The 26,622-nt window shown below is 44.7% G+C and overlaps 5 protein-coding genes across 5 annotated transcripts; 3 read left to right on the top strand and 2 right to left on the bottom strand.

Moving 5' to 3' along the window:
* Positions 1-1,333: 1,333 nt before the first annotated feature.
* LOC127771847 (uncharacterized) lies at positions 1,334-2,180 on the top strand. Its single transcript, XM_052297789.1, has one exon. The coding sequence runs from the start codon at positions 1,562-1,564 to the stop codon at positions 1,856-1,858; it is 297 nt and encodes a 98-aa protein (XP_052153749.1). The 5' UTR covers positions 1,334-1,561; the 3' UTR covers positions 1,859-2,180.
* A 1,738-nt stretch (positions 2,181-3,918) lies between these two features.
* Positions 3,919-6,274, bottom strand: LOC127771028 (elicitor-responsive protein 3). The gene is made up of 5 exons (XM_052296831.1): positions 6,058-6,274; positions 5,814-5,879; positions 5,045-5,171; positions 4,636-4,750; positions 3,919-4,234 (listed from the first exon to the last, which is right to left on the bottom strand). Exons 1-5 carry the CDS (start codon positions 6,122-6,124, stop codon positions 4,175-4,177), a joined length of 435 nt encoding a protein of 144 aa, XP_052152791.1. The 5' UTR covers positions 6,125-6,274; the 3' UTR covers positions 3,919-4,174.
* A 4,105-nt stretch (positions 6,275-10,379) lies between these two features.
* Positions 10,380-12,278, bottom strand: LOC127771027 (probable galacturonosyltransferase-like 3). The gene has a single exon (XM_052296830.1). It carries the CDS (start codon positions 11,969-11,971, stop codon positions 10,946-10,948), a length of 1,026 nt encoding a protein of 341 aa, XP_052152790.1. The 5' UTR covers positions 11,972-12,278; the 3' UTR covers positions 10,380-10,945.
* Positions 12,279-18,160: 5,882 nt separating this feature from the next.
* LOC127772028 (probable beta-D-xylosidase 6) lies at positions 18,161-21,872 on the top strand. Its single transcript, XM_052297997.1, has 6 exons — positions 18,161-18,905; positions 19,502-19,668; positions 19,795-19,892; positions 20,150-20,500; positions 20,581-20,997; positions 21,092-21,872. Exons 1-6 carry the CDS (start codon positions 18,165-18,167, stop codon positions 21,688-21,690), a joined length of 2,373 nt encoding a protein of 790 aa, XP_052153957.1. The 5' UTR covers positions 18,161-18,164; the 3' UTR covers positions 21,691-21,872.
* Positions 21,873-22,149: 277 nt separating this feature from the next.
* LOC127769438 (thioredoxin M2, chloroplastic) lies at positions 22,150-24,656 on the top strand. Its single transcript, XM_052295020.1, has 2 exons — positions 22,150-22,472; positions 24,006-24,656. Exons 1-2 carry the CDS (start codon positions 22,250-22,252, stop codon positions 24,323-24,325), a joined length of 543 nt encoding a protein of 180 aa, XP_052150980.1. The 5' UTR covers positions 22,150-22,249; the 3' UTR covers positions 24,326-24,656.
* The last annotated feature ends 1,966 nt before the right edge of the window (positions 24,657-26,622 follow it).

Genomic DNA, 26,622 nt, shown 5'->3' with positions numbered 1-26,622 from the left:
AAGGGATTCGGCAAGATCTCTCGGCGAGTTGGCTCCGTGGACTCCGGTTTCGTAAACTTTGGTAGGTGTGTTGGCAATGAGATGCGATACCCTTTGCCTCTCCCTAGGGGTCCCTTTTATACTATGGAATACCTTGACCCCAAGTAAAACTTGGAGATATGTAAACCGGCACGATATACTAAAGGTTTTACCCTTTCTGAATAGGACTTCGGCAATTCCTTAACTCATAGAGATATTTTCCATAATCCGAGGCAAATTTCTAACGGCGTATACGGGAACCAACCGTATACGTGAGGGTATACCTTATCAATATATCTCATAAGTCGTAAGATAGAGGTTATGCTTTATCCGTAACCCTGACAATTTTGTGGGTATTTTTACAGTAGTTTATCATACTATATTTTCTTTTGAATTGCTAAGAGCACATATACTATAAAAAGTTTTATCTACAAATTATTATTATTGCTAATAAGCCGTTTGGATAAAAGATAAGTGTAAGCGAAACGATGAGGCCTTTGATTAAGGTAGGCCGCTTTTTTATTGCATTGATTGCTAAATAACATCTGGGTAATTTTTTTTTTGACAAATTAGGTTCATTTTAAAATAGATTTCAATTCATTTTTATTATCGTCCAATTTTACTTCGTCATTCTTGCGCCACCTTATCGACCTTCTTCTTCTCTGGTGTGTGTTCTCCGGCCGGTCTCCTTCACGGCGCTGCTGCCTCACGCTGTAGAGCAAGCACGAAGTAGTGTTGATCGTGGTGTTAATCGCGGATAGGATGAACGGCCCTTTTTGTCTTCTGAGAAAGTGTGAGATCGACAGGACCAGAGAGGTCCAGAGTGCAGAGTGCCAGAGTGGCCATAAAGATGAAACCATAAAGATGAAACGTAGCATTAATTTCATCGAAATCGATCAGCGACATGGAACTAGGGAAGCTACTGTATTAGATTGGTATAGATCCCAGTATCCCACAGCCACACTGTAAAAGATGATGAATTCACACCGGCACTGTGTCATATCTCTCCGTCACGACATCTACACAAGTAAGTAATTCAGCTATACAGCCAGAAGCAAAGCAGCTTGGCTAGCTTTTTGCACTGAGATACAAAACCATACTACTGTTTCCACATATGCGTGCATGCATGCACCATGCACCATGCGACCACAGAGAGTTAGCTGACCACCGGCCTCTCAATCATCTCGGGCTAGCTGGACAAACATCAATCCACGCCTCAGAAAAAGGTTCACCCCGTCTTATTTAGGAGAGCACCAGCGTCTACCTACTTGTAGTGTCATTGGCCCTCTCTCGTACCTAGCTGAACGCTCCTGCACCGAGCTGAAAACCGGTTAAACCGCAACGCAGCAGACACACATGAGCGACAAGCCGGGCCTCTCCCCGCAGATCCCAACACCACCCCGCTCGTCCGCTGCTGCCTGCTGCTGCTGGCGCGCGTCCATACAAACACCGCCCCAGAGAGAGAGAGAGAGAGAGAGAGAGACGCCGCCACCGCCTTGCGCTCTCCTCCCTCCCCGTCGTCGTCGTCGTCTCTCTGCTTGCCATGAGAGACACCGGCGCCGCCCTGCTGCTGGCGGCGCTGCTGCTCCTGCTGGCGTCGGAGCTCGCCACGCTCGGCTGCGGCCACAGGATGACGAGAGCGGACGTGGCGGCGTGGAAGCGCCACGCACTCGTGGCGCCGACGAAGAAGACGACGACGATGGCGGCGTCGCGCGCTGCGACGACGACGACGACCTTCCCGATCCCGACGGTGGCCGGGACAGGCGATACGGCGGCGGCGCTCGGTGACGGTGAGTCCAAGAGGCTGGTTCCGCAGGGCTCGAACCCGCTGCACAACTAGCACAGGTTCTTCCTCACTAGCTTAGCCAGCTTCCATTTCTCTAGCTAGCTAGCTAGCTCGCGGGCGTGCAATATATACAATCACATACACAGTGCTGCATATCACTGCAAGTCTGCAACTGACTTAACTGTAATTAGTTAGCACTGCACATCTCTCAAGTCTCTGAATCCAAGACGAGAGCGTGTGCCATGTAATTACATTCCTCCTTCTCTTGCGTCTTTTGAGCAATGATGATTTGCATTAGGATGACAATGATGTTTTGTGAACTGTGAGCTACTACTCTACTACTATCTGCAATGGTTTGAGGCGGTCTGGCATGTGATTTCCGGCCGAGGTGCTCAGCGTCATTTCACCATGGCGAGCAATGTAGCTCTGGGCTAGCAAACAGACATGGTGAGCCAGGACAAGCGGGTGCATTGTCGTGCCTTCGTTTTATTATGATTACTTGCCACTGGTCCTTTTGTTTTCTTGCGAGCTCGCAATCAACAGTGCCCCTCTGTTTATCTCGTCCCTCGCATAGTCACATGGTGAGAGACGTCGTGTAGGAGATAAAAAAAATTGCTTGATAGTCTAGGATAATCGATCGGTGCGACCATAGAGATTGGGAAGTGAGATGCTGCTGGAAGGTCAAAGGACAACCACACTCTCACGCTATGGAGTGAAAATTAAGCTATACTACTCCAAGTCATCATCAGGAATTGTCAGGGCAGAACGTGCATAGTGCTGACTACCATGGTTATGTGTTGCACATGGAGCATAGATGAGTGTAATTACTTTGTTACTGCAACAGGATTATTTCATCATCCCCCTAAAATTACTGAGCTAGGCTCCTTTTTTTTTTTAAAAAAAAAAACTTAGCTAATCTTGGTTGAGCAGCGAAGGTAAACGAAACTACTTTTTTTCGAATGAGGAAAAAAATTGCACATCAATGTATTAGATGAAAATGAGTTTTTTGTTACACAACGTAATCAGCTAGATAGGCTTATGCGAGGGGAAGGAAGAAAAGGCAAAACAAAAACTGCAGCTAGCAAAACAAAAACTACTACGGCGGCTAAATGCAACTCCAATCAACGGGAAGGGGGCAGAGCCACACCACACTCCTTAGGCCTGGTTTAGTTCCCCAAAAAAATTTCTCAAAAACATCACATCTTTGGATACATGCATGGAGCATTAAATATAGATTAAAAAATTAATTGCACAATTAGGGGGGAAATTGAAAGATGAATCTTTTGAGCTTAATTAGTCCATGATTAGCCATAAGTGCTACAGTAACCCACATGTACTAATGACGGATTAATTAAGCTCAAAAGATTTGAAATTAGTTTTTTCATTCGTGTCCGAAAACCCCTTCCGACATCCGGTCAAACATTCGATGTAACACCAAAAAATTTTTTTTCGTGAACTAAACAGGCCCTCCCAAAAACAGCAACACCAGCTGAAGACCACAGGCAACCCTCCAAGAGTATGGACTCCGGAACCACTAAGACCGAAAAGAGCGCGGAGTCGAAAACTTAGGAGTTTCCATACTCTGGAACCACTAAGACCGAAAAGAGCGCGGAGTCAAAAACTTAGGAGTTTTGTTCCTTCCACAGCTGCCAGGAGACCAGGAGAACCAGGGAGTCGGGAGTCGAAGCCAGCATGAAGATGCTCAAGTAAGCAGGCCCTAGAAGATAGCCATCAAACCTAAAAACCAGTTGCCATAAGGTGGGGGGAGGAGGGGTGGTGGAGGGCAGCCCAACCAGGGGCGACAACACACGGTGCTAGACCTGCCAAGCGAACACGCGGTTGAAGAGGATGTGGTTCACCCTCTCAAAATTCTAAGCGCAAAAAGGGCAGGTCGAGTGGCTATCGATGCCACGCTTCAGGAGGCGATCAACTGTCCAACAACACTGCTGAAACACAAACCAAAGTAAGAGCTTGCATTTAGCAGAGCCCTTCACGTGCCAGAGCAGATAAGCACAGGCAAAGGAGTGCTGGAAAAAAACGCATGGTACGTTGAACACGCCGAGTAGCGAGGGTCCCTCGTCCAACGTCAAACAAGACGATCCTCGAAAAGCAGGTCAATGAAATTACGATAACATAAAGGATTATAGCACTTCTGTTGCATCATAACTTGCCATAGTTATTACAGTTTAGTGGGCATCAAAGCAAGGTCCTTACATATAGAGCATATTGGCGAACACTATTATTACAACTTTTAGAAAATCATGAGAAGTATTTCTACAAGACTGCTCTTTTCAGTAGGCTTTGTTCCAGGCTTCCAGCACACGACTTACCATAGCGATGCAGTGCGACATCAAAGTATCTGCTTCTTTCTCAAGATGACTGCTTCCATCCACCAATGTCTTCCTCAGATAAACCCCGATCGCGATCATCCTGTGAATAAAAGAAAAAAAATATCAGCAAAATGTACAGCAGATCAGGAAAAGGAAAACAGCTCGTTCATTTTCAGGGTAGACATTGGCAGAAATATGTTGTAGCAAAGGCAAAAGGAGGAAGAGGAATTATTAGTATTTAGTAGTTATACCATGAAGTTAACACTAGCATATATAATACCTACAAAATGGCATGTAGACTTTTGGAGTATATATATAATATATTAGGTTTTGCAATACAGAATACTATATTTTACAAAGAAAAACAGTACTGCTAGTTCAAAACTTTCTGAATGTCTAACACAGATTTTCAGTTGGTCCCAAAAGATGGCACAGCACATTGTGGGCAATTGCACGATATAAACCCGGTGTGAGCTGTGGGCACGAATATGTGACAATTACCTCTGGAGTGAACGTCAGGCCCACTTTGATTTCTCCACGGTATTCTTCTTCTTTCACAACATTATAAACAGTTGGGGGTATGCTTCCTTCTGTATAGATTGCTTCCAAAGAAATCCTGAAAGAAATGGATATTGCAAATGTTCAGGTAGGATCCTACAATATGTCAGGAGATTATAGATCTGAAGGAAAAACTAGTCATTTGAGGACCATTTTACTCAAAACAGATTTTGATATAATTTCAGGACCACATAACCGACATGTGAGCAGTTTGGGCTCACCCCCATATTCAGACGGATATTTGATATTAACAAAGCCATGGAAGCTAGCATAGATAGAAATAATTAACCTCTAGTTCAATTGGACTTGCAGTGTATAATTAGTTATGAGCAGAATACAACGGTGTACTCACGTTGCTTCTCCAACAAAATCATCATCCGTGCCACTGTCACTGTCCATCAACTTGATGATGAGCTCTGTAGCGTTGTGAGTGACGCTGAACATAAAGGTTTCGTTCCATTCAGGGTCAGATCCTTTACCTGCACCGAATGGATCGAGTTACATTCACTTGGGAGTTGGGACCACCCAATGGAGCATGCCATCAGTAACAAAGCAACTCGTTAGTAGTGTTAAACACGTCCAAATCATATCCTTTTGCAATTGAGATGAAAGAGGCATTTCCCATTTCCCAACCATGTATACGTTTTGCAGATATTGATTAATCTAGGATTTTTCTTTTGATATTTGATGGTCCATAACTCCATATCAATGTGAGCTGTGAAGAATGGGTGAACAATTGAGATGCTACCGAGTTGATGAGCTTTAATTGAGAGATGCTACCTAGTTGATGTGCTTTTGGCGTGATATTGCTGCATTTTTAACTCGATGTGCACAGTATTATTATTGCAGTTTCTTTAGATACCTTCTGATGTTGAAGTGCTCAGAGTTTCAACCATATAAGTAGCACGTCGTTCCTCAGAAAAATGGCTCATGCACTATGATAAAACAATCTGTATGAGCACTGTTATCAAGAGCATCTGAAGTTTTAATCTTTTGGTTGGCAGGAAGATTATCTGAACAAAGCTACCATCCTGACAACCTTCCCTAGACTATGATCACAAAAGGCAAAACATTTTTCTTCTGCATTGTAGGAGTATATGAGAAAGGGTATTGGAACATACCTGACGCAACGCTGCTCTTCTGCTCCTGCGAGCGGCATTTGAGAACCGCGTACGGGTCCATGTTGCCTGCAGCGAAGGTTTGCAGGAGCAACACAGCTCATCAGCAGTAAATCACAGATTCAGACCAACTCTCAGGCTCTCAGCAGCAGCAGTAAACGAACTGATCGACAAAGCTAAAAAGAAGCTACTACTCCTTTACTACAGAAGACCAGAAGTCAGGTAAGTTCAGAGATCCGAAGCGTACACAGGTAGTCGGTGTTCTCGAGGCCCTTGGCTCCGACTAGCAGCACCTCGAGCGTCCCCTGCACCATCTTCCCCAGCTCCCCCGGCGCCCCGGCTGGCTGGCTGGCCTCGCCTTCGATCGATGCTTATTAGCGAACAATTTGACCAGGAAGCGAGACGGCGAGATCCAATCCGAACGCAGTTTTTATAGGAGTTGAGGTGGGCCGTGGGACTCGCGGGACGCGTTCGCCTCCCCCCCGGAACATGGAGGTGGCGTGGTAGGGGGAAACGACGACAGCGTAACGTGCGCAAGTCAATGCGCCGCGGGCGGTGCGTCGTCGCCCAGGCTGGTGGATGAGTGACGGCAGGAAGGGGGAGAGAGGAGAGGAGAGGGTGTCTTCTCCCGCCGGTTTCGCGGGCGAAAAAGCAGAGCCGATCTCACCGTGGGCCGTGCCGTGCGGTACCGTCGGGATGGTGCACGGAATTGGAGGGCACAGCCTTCGTCACCATGCGTGTGGACGTGTCGGCGTGCACATTATCGGCGTGCGCTCCAGTAGCTGGCTCCGACGCGGCGACCGACGTTAGGCATTATTAGCAAAATAGTGAAAATAGTACACTCTGATGATCACGTGGCGTTGTCACCAGATCAAATGGGCCAACAACTTTAAAAAATATCAAATGGGCCAAGCCCTTGTAAATTCAACATTTTGACTGATAGAAGTGATCATTGGCAAAGGGTTAAGTTTGTCGTCTAACGTGGGTCATTGATATATGAGTCCATTGGATGTGAGGTGCACATATCATATATTCGAAGTCAGATGGCGATAGTAGAGATGTTTTCATTTAGCAAAAATGTGCCCATTGCATACACGTCACGAACACTAATATGCTTTAAGTACAAAAAAGTTAGCCATACACTAGTTAGAGGCTTAGAGCATCCTTATTTGATCATCTATATCCTTATTTAGGTGGTCATCTAAAAAAGATTCCTACTCTATATTCTTCTTCACTCCAATAGATCATCTATATTACACCCTCTATATCATATCCACCTATATTTTAGTAATATTTTCCAACTATCCATACATTTGTATTAATTTTTATAATGGCTATATTTACAAACATTTTGAAAAGTCCAAATTTATTGCATGACGAATTTACTATATAAAATACTAGGAGACAACTAGTATTGTAATCTCATTTTTACGTTCAAACATATTTATCTTCCTCCCTTTATCCGTACCTATTGGGAGGAGAGAGCGAACGAGAGAGTGACAAGAGGGGAAAGGGGAATGATGAGGGGAGGGGAAAGGAAGGGGTGGAGAGCCGACGGCGGGGGAGGGGCGACGTGGGGGCGGGCTGGAGATGCCACGGGCGAAGGGGAGAAGTGGCAGGCAGCGGGTGACGGGGACAGAGAAGGTGCAGCCGTGGTGGGTTTGGCGCGGACGGCGGGGGCGAGGAAGCGGTGGTTGGCACCGGGGGTCGGGTGGTGGGGCGAGGAAGCGACGGGCGGAGCCGACAACCGGGCGGAGAAGCGATGGTCAAAGGTAGTGATCGGGCAGAGAAGCGATGGTCGGAGGTGGCAGCCAGGCGTGGCGAAGCTGTGGGCGGCGGCAGCAGCAAACGCATGACGCTCTTCACCGTCCACATTTCCATCTCCATGTCCCGGTAAGCTTCTACCTCTCCAGTCTTCACCCTCACTACTGCACCCTGCACGCCATCTATCCAGCTAGAGGCGGGAGCTTGGTTCGAACTTAGGCGGTTGCAATATGGTGTGAGAAGAGACTCAAGAGAGGAATGTCAAATTTGATGTCTCTCTCCCGGATGGCGGACACTCTAGATTTGAGGCAGCAATGGCGTATCTGCTGGAGTGCGATTTTCTACCCTTGTGCGCTATTTTCTCGATGGAGAATAGGATAGAGCATCCGCTGAGGATGCTCTTAGATGGTCCATTTCACATTGGCAAGCCAAAATTATGTGCAAATGAACTTAATGCGTCATCGCAACATGCTGGCGTGACTACGGTTAGATGTAGCAAGTTTTAGAACCAAAAGATCCCTAAAACTTATGCTTGACGATATTTGAGATGAAAAATAAAGAATAGTACTGAATGGTGAGAGGAACAAGGTCAGGCTATTAGGCAACATGTCCCATTGATTTTATTTTTCCTTTTTAAAACTTCCTAAGCCCACCAACGTCGGCATATTGCTAGATGAGAAGATCGATTTTATGTTACTCCCTCCGTCCTAAATATCAACCTTGTATTAGGATATGACGCATCCTAATACAACGAATATAGGATGCGGCACATTTTAGTATAATGTTAGTTTGTTTTGGACATAGTAAGTATATTGTTTTTCTTTTGACAAACAAGGGAGTACATCTTAAAAAACCATCACCATGCCTCGTTGGACGATGTTCATGGAGCCACCAGCCAGAGAGAGAAAAAACCAGTTGATCACCGAGCTAGCAAACCTACTACTACGAGTCATCAATCAGTGCCAAGTAGGAAGTACTAGTAGCATCGCAGGGAGTCCCTCCCAGGCTCCCAACCAGTGGTCTACTGGAGTGCGCGACTTCGTGGCCCGGCGGGTGCGTCGGGCCTCGTCCTTCGCCCCGGCAAAAAACCGAGGCTGTCGGTGGCGCCCTACGCAAATCCTATTCACACGATGCCCCATTCGCTGTACTGTAGACGAGGCCCCAATTATCAGATGTACTCCCTCCGTCCTATAATATAAGGGATTTTGAGTTTTTCGTACTGTTTGACTACTCGTTTTATTCAAAAAATTTATATAAATATAAAAAACAAAAAGTTGTGTGTAAAGTACTTTAGACAATAAAGTAAGTCACAAAAAAGTAAATAATAATTTCAAAATTTTTTGAATAAGACGAGTAGTCAAACAATGCAATAAAAACTCAAAATCCCTTATATTATGAGACGGATGGAGTAGTCGGAAGCAACAATAGCAAGAAGAAGACGACGCCGAAGAAAAGCTCAGAGCTTTCTGATTAACTACCACCAGCACCACCAATAGAATTTCGTGAAACCGTTAGGTCTCACTTTATAAAAACCGGTTGGTATTAGCCGGGTTCTATACAGTATTGACTAAAATTTATTGGTTTTTACCGGATTTCAGTCGGATTTCGATAAATCGGTAAAGAACGGTTTTTACTTCGAAATCGAAAAGACCCCTACTGCGTACTACTCCAGTTGCTTGGTTGCCTGAAGTTGTAAGCCTGATCAAGATAGCAAATGGACTTGGCGGGTGGAATGTTGTGGACTGAAGCTTAGCAGCTTTCGTTATGCTGCTCGGCTGTCCACTCAAATAACCTTGATGCCGAATGCTAGCAAATTAGCTAATGTTACAATCAGTTAGTACCAAACAAATACAAGTATGGATGTAAAAGTTGCCAGTTTTCTAGAGAAAAAAAAAGGGTACAAGTATGATGCTAGAACTGTGTAGTCGACTCGTTCGTAAGATCGGTACGTGACGCATGTGTAGTGTGCAGCGACTGAAGCCGTATGGAGCATGTGCTGTTGTCTTGCTAATTGCTATGATCAGACTGTCCATCAAAAGTAGGGGCGTACTTAACACAAGGTTCAGGCCCCATTTGATTCAAAGGAAATTCGTAGAAATTTTAGAGGATTTTATTTCTATAGGAATTTTTCCTACAAAGCCCTTTGAATCAAATGAATGAACCCTATGGAATCTTATAAAATTCCTATGGAATGCCTCTTCCTATACAGGTTTTGGAGGAATTTTAACAAAAGGTAGAACCTCATGGAAGAAATCCTTTGAGTCTTTATCTCTCCTCAAATTTCTGTGTTTTTCCTGTGGTCCAATCAAACGGTCATTCCTATGTTTTTCCTGTGTTTTGCAATCATCTGTTTTACACTTTTATTTCTTTCAGAATCCTATGTTTTTCCTATTCCTTTATTTTTTTATTCCTGTGATTCAAAGGGACCCTCAGTTTACGCAAAGGTGTATCCTACAGTAATCCTTCACAAAGCAGCAGTACATTTATAACGACAAACATCACAATCACCAGCTACAGCAATCGAGTGATCGATCACCCCTTTGCCTCCCATCGACAGTAACGGTGGGCAAAAGGCAGAAAGCAACTGAACCCCTTTCATTTCCTTCCTAGCGCGCCAGAGAAGCAAAGGATTTGAAGCCTTTATTACACACAAAAGATTCACCTGGGCACTTGCCCATCAGCCACCCGCCATTCACTTGGCACCAAACCGACGCACTAATCAAATGACATGGATCGATCAGTGCTTTAAACAAAAGCGGGAAAAGTCAGATCAGATTCCTGAAATTTGGAGCCCCTGATTTGAGATTTGCGCCAAGAAACGACATCCAATTAGCTGTTCTTGAAAGCAATTAACAAATGGAGTGTTACATTTACACCAAAGCTTTATCCCGTTTCCCAAGAACAACATCTCCACTAAACATCTGATTTACTAGTACAAGTGTATAGCCCTAATTCCAAACATACCAAAATATATTCCTTTGACAATAATTTTTTGTTGCGTATTTTATTATGGAACACATCAACAACGAATTTTTAACCCTGTCTAAAACGAATGGAATCTGAATTATCTGGTAATCTATTCCCTTAAACAGGCAAAAAAAAAAAGACAGCTGTACACAACCATTGCTGCGTCGTCAGCTTCCCCTCACGAACAAAATCTTGCCATCCATCACCAACATGTGGGCCCGGCTGTCAGTACCGACAGGGCCACTCCAACCTCAGCCATGTTGGCCCATTCGTGGAGGCCCAAGTGGGCCGGAGTGTCAGTGCCCCAGCGCCGACACCTACCTCGCGACGAGTGTCGAGAGCAGCGAGGCCACCGATCCGAACTCGAACAAACCGATCGCTCCAGCGACGTGGGCCCCGCATTGTCAGGCGACGGCGGCGAGGAGGTCGTCGCGAGCGCCGCGGCGGCGGAGCAGGTCGTACGGCGCCCAGAGCGCGTCGAGCGGGCACGGCCGGCCGGCGTCGAGCCGAAGCCACGGCTTCCCCTTGCCGCTCCAGTGCAGCAGGCTCACCGGCCCAGGGTGAAGCTCCCGGCACTGCCCCGCGACGTTGTCGCCGCCGAGCCCGTGCTGGTTCCACCGGTGCTCCACGGCCTTCACCTCGCCGGCGAACACCAGGAGGAACGGCGGGAGCGACCCCAGCTCGTATATCCTGGCCTCCTGCTTCTGGACCTCCATCCAGTACTCCAGCTTCACGGTGTACCCGCCCGCTCGCCACCTGTCCAGGTCGATGACCATGACGCCGGTGTTGAAGTAGCACGGCGCGCGCCCCCGGTTGGTGAAGATGGAGGAGTACTCGGGGTGACTCCAGAACGCGTCGGTGAAGTAGGAGGTGAAGTTGGCGTGGCAATACTCGGGGGCGGCGAGGGCGGCGTCGGGGCCGAGGTCGGTGGCCCAGAGGCGGGCGACGTCGTCGACGACGAGGAGGTCGGAGTCGAGGTAGAGGACGCGGGACACCGAGCGCGGGAGGAGGTCGGCGAGGTAGATGCGCGCGTAATTGAGGGGCTGGTCGAGGGCGCGGCGGACGGAGGTGGAGATCTTGCCGCGGACAAGGCGCGCGTCGAAGCGGTGGACGGTCGCCGGGAGCGTGGGGAACGCCGCCGCGAGGGCCCGCCGGAGCGCCGCGAGGCGGCGCGCGGGGGACGCCGAGGAGGCGACGAAGTGGAAGGCGATGGACTCCGGGCAGGCGGCGTGGCGGAGCACGGAGAGGACGCCGGAGAGGGAGCCCCGGAGGTAGGTGGCGTCCAGCGTCATGGCGATGTGGATCGTCGGCGCGCCCGCGCACCCCGCGCCGTTGCGGAACGCCGGCGCCTCCCGAAACTCCGGCAGCTCCGCCGCCGCCTCCGCCGCCAACACCGCCGCGGCGAGCAGGGCCACGGCGAGGACGCGCATTGCGGCGGCCCTTGACGGGATCGTGGGAGTGTGAGACTGGGTAATGTACGTTGATTATTCCCCAAATCTCCTCCCCCTCCAAGAGGAAGAAGAGAAAAAAAAACAATAAAAGAAAGAATCAATCAAGGATAGAGGAATTTCTATGGACACGGGTGGGGAGAGAGAGAGGATGCGATGATGCGGAGTTAAGAGGAGGGGGACCGGGGACAGGCTGGAGGGACGAAGACGTGTGAGGTTTTCCCCGTGGTTTTTCGGGGTTCTAGTTTTTGGATATACCGAGTTTTTCCGGGCGTTTGGGTTGTTTGTTGCTGCGCTCTGTTTGGTTTTCGACGGGGAGGGGGGGAGGGAGGGAGGGAATGAGGGACCCCGGGAGGAAGAGGGAGACGGCTGTACCGCCGCTGTACGGCTGTAGCATATGCTACCCTCCGTCTGCGAGTAGGACTCCAGCAAAGCTGCGAGCCATGCGAGTTTGGGCGCGCCGCATGGTTGTGGACACGCGAAAAAAAAAAAAAACTTCAAACAAGACATCAGGGTTAAAATCATACATCCCTTGCCACTGCCCCTATCAAGTGCATCTCGGGACCGGTATACCCTGATAGTCGGCTCGATCCCAAGGACTCATTCATATTGGATTGGCTGCCTCTCGATCCGTAGAAATAATTTGGGCCTTTATAATTTAACATTCTCTCTCACTATTATTTGACTTAGATGATCCCATGTATCATTCTCACGAGTGTTAATACAATTAAATTGGGAAAGAATATAATCTGGAATCATTAAATTTTCCTTCTCTATTCAAGTTTGTGATCTGTCTTGATGTTCAGTTGAGGGCGGCGATGAACTAGATGAAGCATACGCAGGCGCTCTGTACCCTCATCTTGTAGGTTTTATTTGACAATTTTTAGGCTCCTTTTGAAATATATGGTTTTCCACACATATGCATGAATCTAAAATAAGATTAGATCGGAACTCCTTCCTTCTTCACCCCCTCCTCAGTATTTTTCCTCCTCTCCCTCTTCTTTTTTTTCTTTCCCCTCTCCTTTTTTTATTAACGGTGATCTAGCATGCATGATAGATCTGTTCATATTTCTGAAAGATTTTGCGTGTAGCTATACCAAATGTGTCTCAATTGGTGCATGTCTTCTTTGCCCTAATTGAATTTTATTTTGCAGTATTATACGTAAAATGAAAGGAACAAACGAATTTTCTCTTGATACCTACATATGCTTGGTTGTTGAGGTGTCATGCTCTTTGGTTCCCTTGAAACACTTTTTTTTTTGTTATCATGTGTTTATCTCGTCCTTTCAAAATATTTTTACATCATTTCGTCACATCTACACTCTCCTTTCGAGTCGATAATTGACTGCCCTGCGATAGGAGGTTACCTATTTGATTGTTGACTGACAAGTATTGAGAGCAGGGTTACGTGACGCTTCACAGAGACACATATTTCCGTCTGTTGTGATGGAATTACATGTAAACTTTATCAAAATTATATTCAAATTGTACTAGCTCTGTTATAATATATAACATTTTCTTAGCATTAAAATTATGTACTACAATATACTACTTAGGCAGGGGCGGATCTAGAACAAGATTTAAGGGGGGACTCGAGTCCCCCAGTATCTACGCTGGATCCGCCCCTGTACTTAGGATATCCATGTTGATTTTCATACTGATTTGTATGATTCCCATCACCTTAGTGAATCTAAAACCAATCATATGAGCAATTCGAAATTCAAAAATTAACAACTTAAATGACTAAAAAGAAATCTTTTAAGGTAATCTTAGTATCTGCTAAACAATTAACAACCTAGAAATCCATATGATTTGATAGAACTGGTGGATCGAGTGATGGAGAGTATGTGATGACGTATTTCAGTGAAATTGTTGGATGGAGTGATAAATAGTTAAATCCCCCTATAAATATCATTGTTGTTTCATGTCAAATCCACAAAAACAGAATCACGTGAAATTTACAAGGGCCAGGGTGTACGTCTAGGAGGTATTTCATTTCAGTCCATATGCGGATATGCCATGTTTCGGCCCAGTACTGTTCTTGACCAAAGGCTTGGGAGTTGGGAGAACCAGATACTCTTTTAAAAAAGAAATAAGTTCACCAGCCGTGCCTCAACTTTACATCGAGTTTGTAACACTTCCCTAATCTCTAATACCAATTTTTTTTACCCCTAAACTATACAAAACCGTACAATTTAGGTCCATAGCAGTATAAATCCCTTGTTTCACTGACGTGACATCCTAGTCATCAAAATAAAAAAAAATTAGAGCCCACATGTATAAGAAAAAAGTGGGGTCCACACATATTTTTTTCTCTTTTCTCTCTCCTTCAGCGATGGAGGCTGGTGGGCGGAGCATCGGTAGGCGAGCATGGCAATGGTCGACGGGCGGAGAGGTGGTGGGTGAGCGCGGCAGCGACGTGCTGCGGCGAGAGAGCACGACAGTGGAGCGGTGGTAGGTGGCACGCTGCAGGCGAAGCGGACGATGGCCGGAGCAGCGACGGAGAGCACGACAGCAAGCCTGGGAGGCCGGCGGCGGGCGGAAAGGGGTCCGCAACACGGAGGTGGCCATAGGAGGAGCGTAGCGGCGGCTGGCAAGCTCCGCCAGCCTACCCGCCCGCCACATCGTCGTCGTCCTCGCCGTCGGCCGCGCCATCCTCCCCTACGGCGTCTTCGCGCGCACGCATTATTCTTAGAGGTGCTTCGCTCCTTCAAGGTGCTACGCCGACTACGGATCGAGCTCCCCGCCGACAAGCTCACCATGGAGGAAGGCGTCCTGCACGGGTCTCCTCTGTGCCCCTACCGCTGCCACCCCACTCTGCCCGTTGCTTGCTCCGTCCCATTGACCTACTCCGGCCGTTGCCACTCCGCCTGCCTGCCTCGTGCGTGGCCGATCCGCCCCGCGCTGCCCCTGCTCCTAGCAGAGAGAGGATATAGAGAAGAGAAGAGGAGTGAGGTGACAAGTGGGCCCCATATTTTTTTATTCCCTCTTTGCTGATTAGGATGCCACGTTAGCGAAACCACTCATATATACAATTTACTATCATGGGACCTATTTTGCATGGTTTTAAACTTTTAAAGAGTAGACACTTCTGGTATTGGAGATTGAGGATGTCAAACAAAGTCGACATAAAATTGAGGAACGAGCGGTGAACTTATTCCTTTTAAAAAACAAGTACTAGAAAATAATACTAGAACAAGAATCCTGGGTGAAAATTATGTGCGGCCCAGTACATGTGTGTTTTATTGCCACTTGTAACCTTACCAGATTTCGATAAGCGGCAAAGTGGATTGTGGACACACTTTTAACACCTCAACTAAAGGTTACTAAAGTGGAGTAAATGATACGGAGTACCCAAATTTGAGCATAAGAGCAGGTACAATAGCAGACTATTAGCCAGCTATAAACATATTTTAATGGGATAAAAGATGAGAGAGAAGAGCAGCGGGCTACAAATCTGTAGCCAGCTACAGCGCGGACTCCAAGATACAATGTTAGTATGACATGTGAGACCATATATTAATAGTATAGTAAGCAACTATTGTATGAATTAGCTATTAGATTAGCTATAGATGAACAAGCTGGGTGGCCCGCGCAATCGCGCGGCTAGCACTAAAACAAAATCATATATTTTTTATATGGTTTTACTTAAAATTTATTAAATAGCTATCTCATTGTCTTAAGATTTTGAAAGAGCAAATCTTATCATCCTCGTATTTTTAATTATATAGTTTTTAAAAGTCACACCAGTTGCTACCCCTTATATCATCATCTTCTTTATTTGCTTGCTCGATCTACCACTATTTCTATTCATTTTTCTTGGAACTTTTAAAAATTGGATTTTATAGTTTTTAGCGTTTGTTGTTACGTTGGGTTTCGTTTCTATGATCTCTAGATGTCCCATCAAACGTTGCTATTATACTCCTCTACGGCCCTTCCACTGTCTCTTCTCTTTATTGTCATCGAGATTTTAAAAATCGAACATAATTATTGTTTGGGTTTATTTTTACTTTCTAGAAGTCCCGCCAAACCGTCAGCGGCTTTGCCATTGTACTCCTCTGTGGCTCACCCGCTGCCTCCCTTCTTTATTGTCATTGAGATTTTAAAATCGAACATGATTATCATTGGTTTTTTTACTTTTTAGAAGTTCCGAACCTTTAAAAATTGGACTCGTAATTTCATTTTTTATAATTTTTATAAGTCCCATCAAACGATGCCACTATGCCTCTCTACAGCCCGTCTGCCACCTACTCTTTATTGTCATTGTGATTCTAAAAATCGGAATTTATTTTTTATTTTCTAGAAGTCCCGTCAACCGTCGACAGCTCTGCAACTATACTCTTATACACCACGCCCGCTGCTTCTCATTTTTATTGTCATTGAAATTTTAAAAATCGAATATGATTATCACTGGGGTTTATTTTTTTTACTTTCTAGAAGTCCCGGCAACCGCCTTACTCGTTTGCTTCACGGCCTGCCTGGCGTCCCTCCTTTTAATCGTCATTAGGTTTATATTTGGTGTTTTATTAACAATTTTTATATGGATTCTTCTTTCAATATCGCTTATTTTTAATTCTGAATTTCAGCTAATTTTAAATTGTATTCCTACTTGAACTCTTCTTTTATTTTATTTTACTAATTTCAGATTTATTTTTATTTTTATTCCGAATTTTAATTAATCTCGTATTGGTTTCTTACATGGACTCTTCTTTTAATATTCCTTATTTTTAATTTCGAATTTCAGATAATTTTAAATTGTATTCCTACATGGACTCTCCTTTCCTTTTCTAATTTTGGATTTTATTTTATTTTTATTTTGAATTTTAATTAATCTCGTATTGGGTTTTTATATGGAAACTTCTTTCAATATTGCTTATTTTTAATTCTGAATTTCTGCTATTTTTAAATTGTATTTCTACTTTGACTCTCCTTTCCTTTTCTAATTTTGGATTTTATTTTATTTTTATTTTAAATTTTAATTAATTTCGTATTGGGTTCTTATATGGAAACTTCTTTCAATATTGTTTATTTTTAATTCCGAATTTCAGCTATTTTTAAATTGTACTTCTACTTGGACTCTCCTTTTTTTTCTTTTTCTCCGATTAATATGGAAATTTCTAGCCCACATAGCGAACATGGTGCCTCCTTTCAATACTGTTTTAATAATATAATAGATTGAAGCTAGAAGTGGACTATATTATTAAACTTGCTCTACGCACTCTTTCTCGAGCAGCACCGATCATGCCTCGCTATCTGAGAAGGTTTGGTTGGACCACACTTGAGTTCTAGAAAAACCAAATTATTTTGTTTATGCTATTGTTAGTTTAAACTTAAAAGGGTGCTAAGTCATTGGCGTTGCCAAAATCTTGGTTGTGATGGACAGAGCATTATTACCAGTTTTTGGTAGCAAACCAAGATGTAACCGTATTTTATTTGCATTAATATGAACTGATAGGATTTGTTTTCACACCATACCAAACAAACCCAAAATTAAGGATGTGTTTAGTTCACATCAAAATTAGAAATTTGGTTGAAATTGAAACGATGTGACGGAAAAGTTTGAAGTTTGTGTGAGTAGGATAGTTTTGGCCCTTGTTTAGTTCCAAACTTTTTCTTCAAACTTCTAACTTTTTCATCACATCAAAACTTTCCTACACACATAAACTTCCAACTTTTCCATCACATCGTTTCAATTTCAACCAAACTTTTAAATTTAAGTGAACTAAATACACCTTTGATATGATAGAAAAGTTAAAAATTTAAAAAAATTGGGAACTAAACCAGACGTTATACTCCATGGAGCATGAACATAAACCAAAAGGAGCGTGACGTAGACAATGACCGCTGGCCAGGGATCAGGAGGTGTATGGGAGAATAGTCCACCACTCACTCCCTCAGCAGTCCACCTTAGCAAGCAAACAACCCAATATTGCAATTTCTTATCAAAGAAGATGCCTAACTGAAGCAACTGAGCTGTTAATTCAATAAATTCCGAAACCCAAATGAAGAGATCAGTTCAACAAAAACTTTTAAAAAACTGATACATCCAAATCATAGCTTATCCAAAGGACAATAAACTAAGACCAATGACAGCAGAAACTAGACAATTTGAATTTACAACTATATATACTCCCAATCGGTCCCACTTGCAAGACTCCGTTCATATTTTGGCTGAATGCTGCAACCTGCGAGGTTCAAGCCAGTGTGCTCAGCCAAATTCGGCCCCAAACCCGCCATGTCCACCGTCCCCTTGCTCCTCCTCCTTGTCGTCGCTAGCGCCGGCGCGGGCGATGGAGCCGCGCCGGCGTCGAATGCGCGCCCGTGCGCCTCGCCGGCGGCCAGCGCCTACCCCTTCTGCAACGCCACCCTCCCGTTCCCTGCCCGCGCGCGCGCCCTCGTCTCCCTCCTCACCCTCGACGAGAAGATAGCGCAGCTCTCCAACACCGCCGCGGGCGCCCCCCGCCTCGGCGTCCCGCCCTTCGAGTGGTGGTCGGAGTCCCTCCACGGCGTCTGCGACAACGGGCCCGGGGTCAACTTCTCCTCGGGCCCCGTCCGCTCCGCGACCATCTTCCCCCAGGTCATCCTCTCCGCCGCCGCGTTCAACCGCTCGCTGTGGCGCGCGGCGGCGCGGGCCATCGCGGTGGAGGCGCGCGCCATGCACAACGCCGGCCAGGCCGGGCTCACGTTCTGGGCGCCCAACATCAACGTCTTCCGCGACCCACGGTGGGGCCGCGGCCAGGAGACGCCGGGAGAGGACCCCGCCGTCGTCTCCGCCTACTCCGTCGAGTATGTGAAAGGGTTCCAGGGGGACTACGGAGAGGAAGGCAGGATGATGCTCTCCGCCTGCTGCAAGCACTACATCGCTTATGATTTGGAGAAATGGAGGGGCTTTACAAGATACACCTTCAATGCCAAGGTGATGAATGTTTTGGTCCCTTCACAATCCACTTACCAATTTTGCTTCTTGATGGAGGAGTAGCTGACCTTATTAGATTTGCTCGGTAGTTAGTCCCTTACGGTATATGCCTTCATTTAATTTTTGGGGTCCCCTTAATTATGCCAGACACAACAGCAGCGCTCATGCTTACACAGTTGAATCTTCTGAACTTGTGAAAACATGCTAATAATAGAATATTGGATATCATACTAGCACAGTACTCGACCAGTCCATATGCACACAAAAATTTCATGCGGATTCACCTTCATGAAGTAAAAGTTTCAAAGTGGGTGCATCTGTTGTGTAGCCCTTTCCTTCTCCTTATTAACACATAGACCTCCTGCAAGTTCTTTAAAAAAGAGTAGTCTATCCTGATGCTAATGAGATATTGAATCAATAAATGGATTGATCCTTCAGTTGAAAATTTCCTTTTCCTGTTGTTTGGTGTGCAATATTCAACCAAAGTATCAAAATGCATTCTTCTTTTTTACATTAATCAGAATGCAAGCTTGGAATCAGGTTAAGAATGTTTTGATTTTTGAACCTATAAGCAAGAAGGCATTAGTTATTGACAGGTTAATGCGCAAGATATGGAAGACACATACCAGCCTCCTTTCAAGAGCTGCATCCAGGAAGGTCGTGCAAGTTGCTTGATGTGTTCATACAACCAGGTAAATGGTGTGCCAGCATGTGCCCGCAAAGATATCCTGCAAAGGGCTAGAGATGAATGGGGTTTCCAGGGGTATACTACTTTCTCTTGCCCAGAACATTACTTGATCCTTGAATACTGATATTGGCAGAAAAAAAAATCCTAATATCAACCCAAACCTGCACTACTGTTTATGTGTGCCCATTTGATTATTTGAAGGTATATTACATCTGATTGTGATGCTGTGGCAATAATTCATGAAAACCAGACATACACAGCATCAGATGAAGATTCAATTGCCGTTGTTCTTAAGGCAGGTTGGTGGCCTGTGACATTCTCTCTCTCTGTAACAAGTTGCTGTCTTTGTAGACTAGGAGTTTGACTTCTCAAAGAACTTTTCTGCTCAATAAGCAATTTCAAATCATATATTAGGGGACACCTGGCTAAAGTTTCAGCACCTTCTTGAAATTGAAATATCTGAGAACCACTCCGGAGTCCTGAGTACCCTTCAAGCAAGCCTATAAAATTTCTTGCTGAGGTGCTATCGATGACTGATCCTTTTTTTTTCTTCAAGGAATGGATATCAACTGTGGTTCTTTCCTAATTCGGCATACAAAGTCGGCAATTGAGAAGGGAAAGGTCCAAGAAGAAGATATCAACCATGCCCTTTTTAATCTATTCTCTGTTCAGCTCCGTCTTGGTTTTTTTGATAAGACCAATGAGAATCAGTGGTTTACACAATTAGGACCCAACAATGTGTGCACTACAGAGCATAGGGAACTTGCAGCAGAAGCTGTAAGGCAGGGTACTGTCCTTTTGAAAAATGATAACGGTTTTTTGCCTCTGAAGAGAAGTGAAGTTGGTCATATTGCTCTTATTGGACCAGCTGCAAATGATCCATATATATTAGGCGGTGACTACACAGGTTTTTACCACTGACATCAATAAAAAATCTGTCTTACTTTACTGTTTTACATACATTAATGGTAATTTTAATTTCTCCAGGTGTCCCTTGTCATTCTACCACCTTTGTTAAAGGCATGCAAGCATATGTTCCCAAAACAACCTTTGCTGCTGGATGTAAGGATGTTCCATGTAACTCAACGGATGGATTTGGTGAAGCGATTGAAGCAGCTAAGAGAGCTGATGTTGTTGTTCTAATTGCTGGGTTGAACCTGACTGAAGAAACGGAAGATCATGATAGAGTGAGCCTTCTCCTTCCAGGCAGGCAGATGGATCTCATACATACTGTTGCCAGTGTAACAAAGAAACCCGTTGTGTTGGTACTCATGGGTGGTGGTCCTGTTGATGTTTCATTTGCAAAGCATGATCCACGTATTGCGAGCATTCTTTGGATTGGTTATCCTGGCGAGGTTGGTGGAAATGTTCTTCCAGAAATCCTTTTCGGGAAATACAACCCAGGTGAGTAAATAAATTTCTTATAAAGAAAAGCTCATTTGAGTGCAGTGTAGTGAAAACTTGCAGCGGTTGCTAATCTTGTGCACTGTTATTATAGGAGGAAAGCTGCCCATAACTTGGTACCCTGAATCCTTCACTGCTGTTCCGATGGATGATATGAACATGAGAGCTGATGCGTCACGTGGTTACCCAGGAAGAACATACAGATTTTACACTGGAGATGTAGTATATGGGTTTGGGTATGGTTTGAGCTACTCAAAATATTCGTACAGCATCTTGCAGGCCCCAAAGAAAATCAGCTTGTCCCGTTCGTCAGTTCCAGATCTTATCAGCAGAAAGCCTGCATACACAAGGAGGGATGGAGTAGATTATGTCCAAGTTGAAGACATTGCCTCATGCGAGGCGCTGCAATTTCCTGTTCACATCTCGGTTTCCAACGATGGTGCCATGGACGGGAGCCATCCCGTTCTATTGTTCGCGAGTTCGAAACCAAGCTTTCCAGGATCCCCTATAAAACAGCTAGTTGGCTTTGAGCGTGTGCACACTGCCGCTGGCAGATCAACCGATGTGGAGATCACCGTCGACCCCTGCAAGCTTATGAGCTTTGCCAACACCGAAGGCACAAGGGTGCTGTTCCTGGGAACACATGTTCTGATGGTGGGAGACGAAGAGCACGAGTTGCTCATCGAGGCATGACAAAGAGGTTACCTTTGTGTCACATCTGCCGTCTCTACAGTCCGGAGTTCAAGTCTGGGACAGCAAGTTTACACTTGTACACCTGTACAAGAAGTGTCCTGTAAAGATTTATTGGATGCAAAAAAGATTGCTCATTGCAGCAAAATTTATGACATCAATAAAATCTGGCAAACTGTTCTGAATTTGAACTCTCATTTTACTGTTCTGATTTTGTGATCTCCCTTGTATTAGTAACATTAGTAACAGACAGACGTCTACTAGACGTCCAGTAGACAGCTTTGGTGTTTTTTGGGCTTGCGGCCCACGGACGCGCGCGGCCTGCAGTCCCGCAGCGCATGTCGTGCCAGATCTGCCAAAAAACGCGATCCACGGAGGCGCAAGGCGGCGGGCCCAGCCGAAGCGGGCAGCGCAGCGCCACCACACGCGAACACCCCCACCAGCTCTCCCTTTCCTTCCCATCCCATTCCCCGCAAGTCTCCCTCTCGCACCACAACAAACGCGCCTCCTCCATCTCGAACTCTCCAGTCTCCACCACCCCCGTCCCCGTCTCTCGATCGCCATGGCCTCCGCCCTCGCCGCCTCCACCGCCGTCTGCTCCTCTCCCCTCGCATCCGCCTCCGCCTCCGCTTCGTCCGCGCGCCGCCTGCGCGCGGTCCCGCCCTCCCGCGGCATCCGCTACCAGGCCCTCCGCGCGGACTCCGGTTTCGCCGGGAACCGCCGGGGTGGCGGCCGTGGAGCGTCGGTAGTGTGCGCGGTCCAGGGCCAGGACACATCCATCCAAGGTATGCACGCCGGTCTTCTGCTCGTGCTGAATCTGACGTGTATGTGTTGATGTTGATCTGTTACGAGATTAGGTGGCGAACTGCCTCATCCAATCGGTGCATAGATATGGATCTCAGTTTCTCACATGAGTAACATTTTACTAGATACTGGTGATTAAATTCTTTTGTTTTCTGTCAGTAGTTTAGATGCTGAATTTGTGTTGGGACTCGGTCATTTAGGCGTAGTTCCTCTATGGCAGCATGTCGGTAAGGGGTTGAAGGATTAAATTGTTAGATGCAATCTCATTTTGGACGCGATACTATGAATTTTGGCTACTATGTGTGAGGTTGAGCATAACGTATATGCCTATGCCTCTGGGCTTGCTTGTGTGCGCATGCCTTCTTTTCATGCATGAATGCATCGTGTGGTGCCTGCGTGAGGTACATGCAGGAAGTGTGCTTCAAGTGTAGAGTTGCAGTGGCATTTCCAATGAAGCTCTTGTGTATGTCAGTATGTGTCTGTACTCTGTAGTACCTGCATTATGCAGCAACAAGCCATCGGTGCACACTAGCTCGCTGTACGATTAACATATCCTTTTTGTGCACTTGGATATAAGCATGAGAAAGACTGGGGTGATACGAGAACAATCAGTGGGATTTAAAAGGCACCAGAACAGTGTTAAGAATCAGGAAAAATCTAAAAATCTGAGAAAAGGACTGAATCGGTGAATCCTATAAATTTCCTCCTTGATCAAGCGTGTTAATATATTTCCTTTTATGCCTCTCATTGGTCCACTTGTCATGCGGAAGATAATGATTTCTTAAATTCAGTTGCACATAAGGAAGAAAGGTGTATAAGCATGAATTTTTAATAGTTGTGCTCCATCTAAGTTTCACATGGTACAGTTACACAATGTATCACTATATTATTCAAAATATAAGTTCTTGGACTCGGTGGAATTTAACCATGTTATTTTCCCAGAAATCAACCAAATTTGGTTGGTTTTGGTTTTTTGAATTGCATATCATTGGCATACAAAAAAAATTCAGTAATGTTGTAGTAGGCTAGTGATGTTGCTTCTACAAACTGTAGTTTCTACCCCTTTTTTTTCTTTATTTATTGCCTTTATCATTCTTTAGTTCATGGCACATCAATGAAACCTTTGGATTAACTAATTGATTGGTGTGTACAATTGCACGGTGTAGACTCATACAGTATAATGCATAGTTGCATAGAATGTAATAATAGAAGATAAAGAAAAATGTGAAAATTGTACTTTACGAAGTGAAAAGTGGGAACATTATTTGTGATATTTGACTTGTATAATTTAGCACAGTTTATTGTAGATGTCTCCTTGAATGTATTAAACAACGTAGTGCTATATATACCATTACGGCTTTCTTTTACCTACCCTTTCCCACAGTGAGCTTTTATATATATGATGGATTTATGCTATTTTACAATCTACATGATGTTGATTATCTGGTATTGTATCGATGGTTGCATCATTTGATGTGTTCTGAACCATTCATTATGATATCACCCATTTGTAGTTCCAGAAGTGACGAAGTCAACATGGCAATCACTTGTTATGGAGAGCGAGCTTCCTGTCCTTGTTGAATACTGGGCTACATGGTGTGGGCCTTGCAAAATGATTGATCCCGTTGTTGGCAAGCTCTCCAAGGAGTATGAAGGGAAACTGAAATGCTACAAGCTCAATACTGACGAGAATCCAGATATAGCAAGTCAGTATGGCGTCCGGAGCATCCCAACCATGATGATATTCAAGAACGGAGAGAAGAAAGATGCAGTGATTGGAGCTGTGCCTGAGAGTACACTGATCGCATCCATTGAGAAATTTGTCGAGAGGTAAAATGCAAATGCCAAAACTGAACCCTTTGAACAGTTAGCATTACACGTCCAACTTTCAGAACTTCAGATCATTCAAGAGTCGAAGCCATGCTCAATGTTTATATGCCTACGTGTATAGATAGTATTTGGAATCGCTTTCGGTAGCATCCAATAAATGTAATTCGAGGATGCAGGTTGAATGATGAAATCATGAAAGTCGCAAGGAAGCCTGGTTTCATGTGTCCATTCTTTTGGCTGTAGATATGTATGGTATTGACTGTTAAGATACATATTACCCTTTTACACTATATTATTGCTTATGATATGTTCCTTCCAAATAGGTGCTTGAGGTATATGGTCGTGTTAGATGCCTATGGTTGGATATGAATGCACTGATTGAACAAGAGCTTGCCCTCTTACGTCATGATGAATGTTATGCTCTTCGTCTGTTCAACCATAACTGCAGTCCGTTCCAAACTCTTTGGTTGTGTTCCGGACCCAACCTCTCCGGATAAAAGAAAAGCGTTGCCCATTAACATATGATTAATTAAGTATTAGTAAAAAACATTAAAATTTGATTAATGTTATTTTAAAACAACATTTTTATAGAAGATTTTTTTTAAAAAAAATAAACCGTTTTAGCCTTTGTACAGCGTGTGTATGTAAAACGAGATGGTGAGGTTGAAAAAGTTAAGGAAAGAACACAACTACATTCGTCGTTGCTGCATTCGAAGGACCACGATACTAACAAAAATCAATCAATTCACGGAGGGCCGCGGCAACAAACCGCGGAGACGGACAAGACTGCAAGAAACAATCCGCGGGCCCCTGCTGTAAACTGCGGGCGATCGATCGATCCACCTGTACCATGTGTCGTGTGTGCGCGCCATGTGTCACTGACTCACTGTGCCAGATTGTCTCAGTGCGGCGAACCAATGGTCGTAGTGCTGGTCCCTCGATCTAGCTGTAACGGGTACCGTCGTACCGAGCACTGAACGAGCCAGTGAAAGTACCCCATCCGTTTCCTTCGCTTGCCCACGTCTCAAGTACCGCAGAAATTTTGGCAAATTAATCTTTTTAGAAAACTTATTTTTAAAATAAACAGTGTCAAAAACCTTATTGTAAAAATAAATCGTCGACTCTGCAATGCAATAAGTTATTGACACAAATTGTTTTTTAAATAAGTTTTCTAAAATAGTAAATTTGTCAAAATTTCAGCCAAAACTACCTTTATTATTATTGTTGTTGCTATCACATGACATTACGCATTCGTTAATGTATCTTCTAACGTGCGCAAAAAAGATAAAAATCAACAATAAAGCCCTAGCATCAATACAACATATATTACCTAACTAGTGTAGAGAAGGAGATTTAGTGTAGGTTCAGATTGATGCTAAAATAAACATTCTCAAAATTTGGCAATGCCAAAATTTTAGCAAATTGGTAACATTGCCAAGTTTTGATAGAGTAGACTCAATATAAGTTGTCAAAATTCCATAAACATTACCCATTTTTGGTAACAAATTAACTGTGGCTACATGATTGTCAACTTTTACCCAATAAATAGTATGGTTTTAAATGACATCGATCTGAATAAACCCTTAAGACCATGTTTATTGGGCAGCTATAATATTTTTAAGAATTTTTAATTTTCCAAATAATCAAGACGTAGAGACGGCTATGGACGTCGACAGATCTAGATGCCGATGAGGGTGGCGACGGTGGTGCACGACTGAGGCAATCACTCGACACTCCTCGCGGGTATAGGTGACAGCATCGGCAACAACGCAAGCAGCTAAGGCACATCACTTCAAATGGTGGCGTCGGTGTGCCTCCAACAACGACGTGGATTGGGATGACCTGATCTGGAGCGATGACAATGTTCGCCCGACATTAGTGACATTTGTGGTTGCCACAGATATGCTTGGAGGTGATGTCGCAATGTCATCACCTTTGTGCTTATCTTTAGTTGTGGTTTTTTGCTAGCGGTGGTGCAAGCAAAATTCAATTGGCATAATGCTCGACTGCTTCTTCGGATATTATGTTTCTTGCTCTGAGAAAGACACGAGCTTTAGATAACTTACAAGCCGATGGGATAAACAACGGTTATGCATATTGTCGGCAACTAATAAATATCGGGATAAAATTTATTATTAAACAAACAAAAAAAGTTATGATTTATATAAAAATGATCATTTTAAAAGTAGGTAAAGGAGTTAATAAGGTGGCACAACCCACCCAAAATTACATGACAAATCTACAATCGACTATGTTTAACATGGCATAATTTAACATATCAGGTGCACCCATGTATCCCAA

This window comes from Oryza glaberrima, chromosome 4, assembly GCF_000147395.1.
Source record: "Oryza glaberrima chromosome 4, OglaRS2, whole genome shotgun sequence".
NCBI classification, from domain to species: domain Eukaryota; kingdom Viridiplantae; phylum Streptophyta; class Magnoliopsida; order Poales; family Poaceae; genus Oryza; species Oryza glaberrima.
Note: the sequence above shows the minus strand (reverse complement) of the source record. Positions and strands in the feature narration are given on the sequence as shown.

What these genes read in the sequence shown, in the direction of transcription:
- LOC127771847 (XM_052297789.1), top strand. Translation starts at nt 1,562, where the DNA reads ATGAGAGACACCGGCGCCGCCCTGCTGCTGGCGGCGCTGCTGCTCCTG.
- LOC127771028 (XM_052296831.1), bottom strand. Translation starts at nt 6,124, where the DNA reads ATGGTGCAGGGGACGCTCGAGGTGCTGCTAGTCGGAGCCAAGGGCCTC. An exon ending in GATTTTGTTGGAGAAGCAAC is followed by an intron (nt 4,751 to 5,044) that starts GTGAGTACACCG and finishes CATTTCTTTCAG; the next exon opens with GATTTCTTTGGAAGCAATCT. An exon ending in GCCTGACGTTCACTCCAGAG is followed by an intron (nt 4,235 to 4,635) that starts GTAATTGTCACA and finishes TTTTATTCACAG; the next exon opens with GATGATCGCGATCGGGGTTT.
- LOC127771027 (XM_052296830.1), bottom strand. Translation starts at nt 11,971, where the DNA reads ATGCGCGTCCTCGCCGTGGCCCTGCTCGCCGCGGCGGTGTTGGCGGCG.
- LOC127772028 (XM_052297997.1), top strand. Translation starts at nt 18,165, where the DNA reads ATGCTGCAACCTGCGAGGTTCAAGCCAGTGTGCTCAGCCAAATTCGGC. An exon ending in GATACACCTTCAATGCCAAG is followed by an intron (nt 18,906 to 19,501) that starts GTGATGAATGTT and finishes AGTTATTGACAG; the next exon opens with GTTAATGCGCAAGATATGGA. An exon ending in ATTAGGCGGTGACTACACAG is followed by an intron (nt 20,501 to 20,580) that starts GTTTTTACCACT and finishes TAATTTCTCCAG; the next exon opens with GTGTCCCTTGTCATTCTACC.
- LOC127769438 (XM_052295020.1), top strand. Translation starts at nt 22,250, where the DNA reads ATGGCCTCCGCCCTCGCCGCCTCCACCGCCGTCTGCTCCTCTCCCCTC. An exon ending in CCAGGACACATCCATCCAAG is followed by an intron (nt 22,473 to 24,005) that starts GTATGCACGCCG and finishes ACCCATTTGTAG; the next exon opens with TTCCAGAAGTGACGAAGTCA.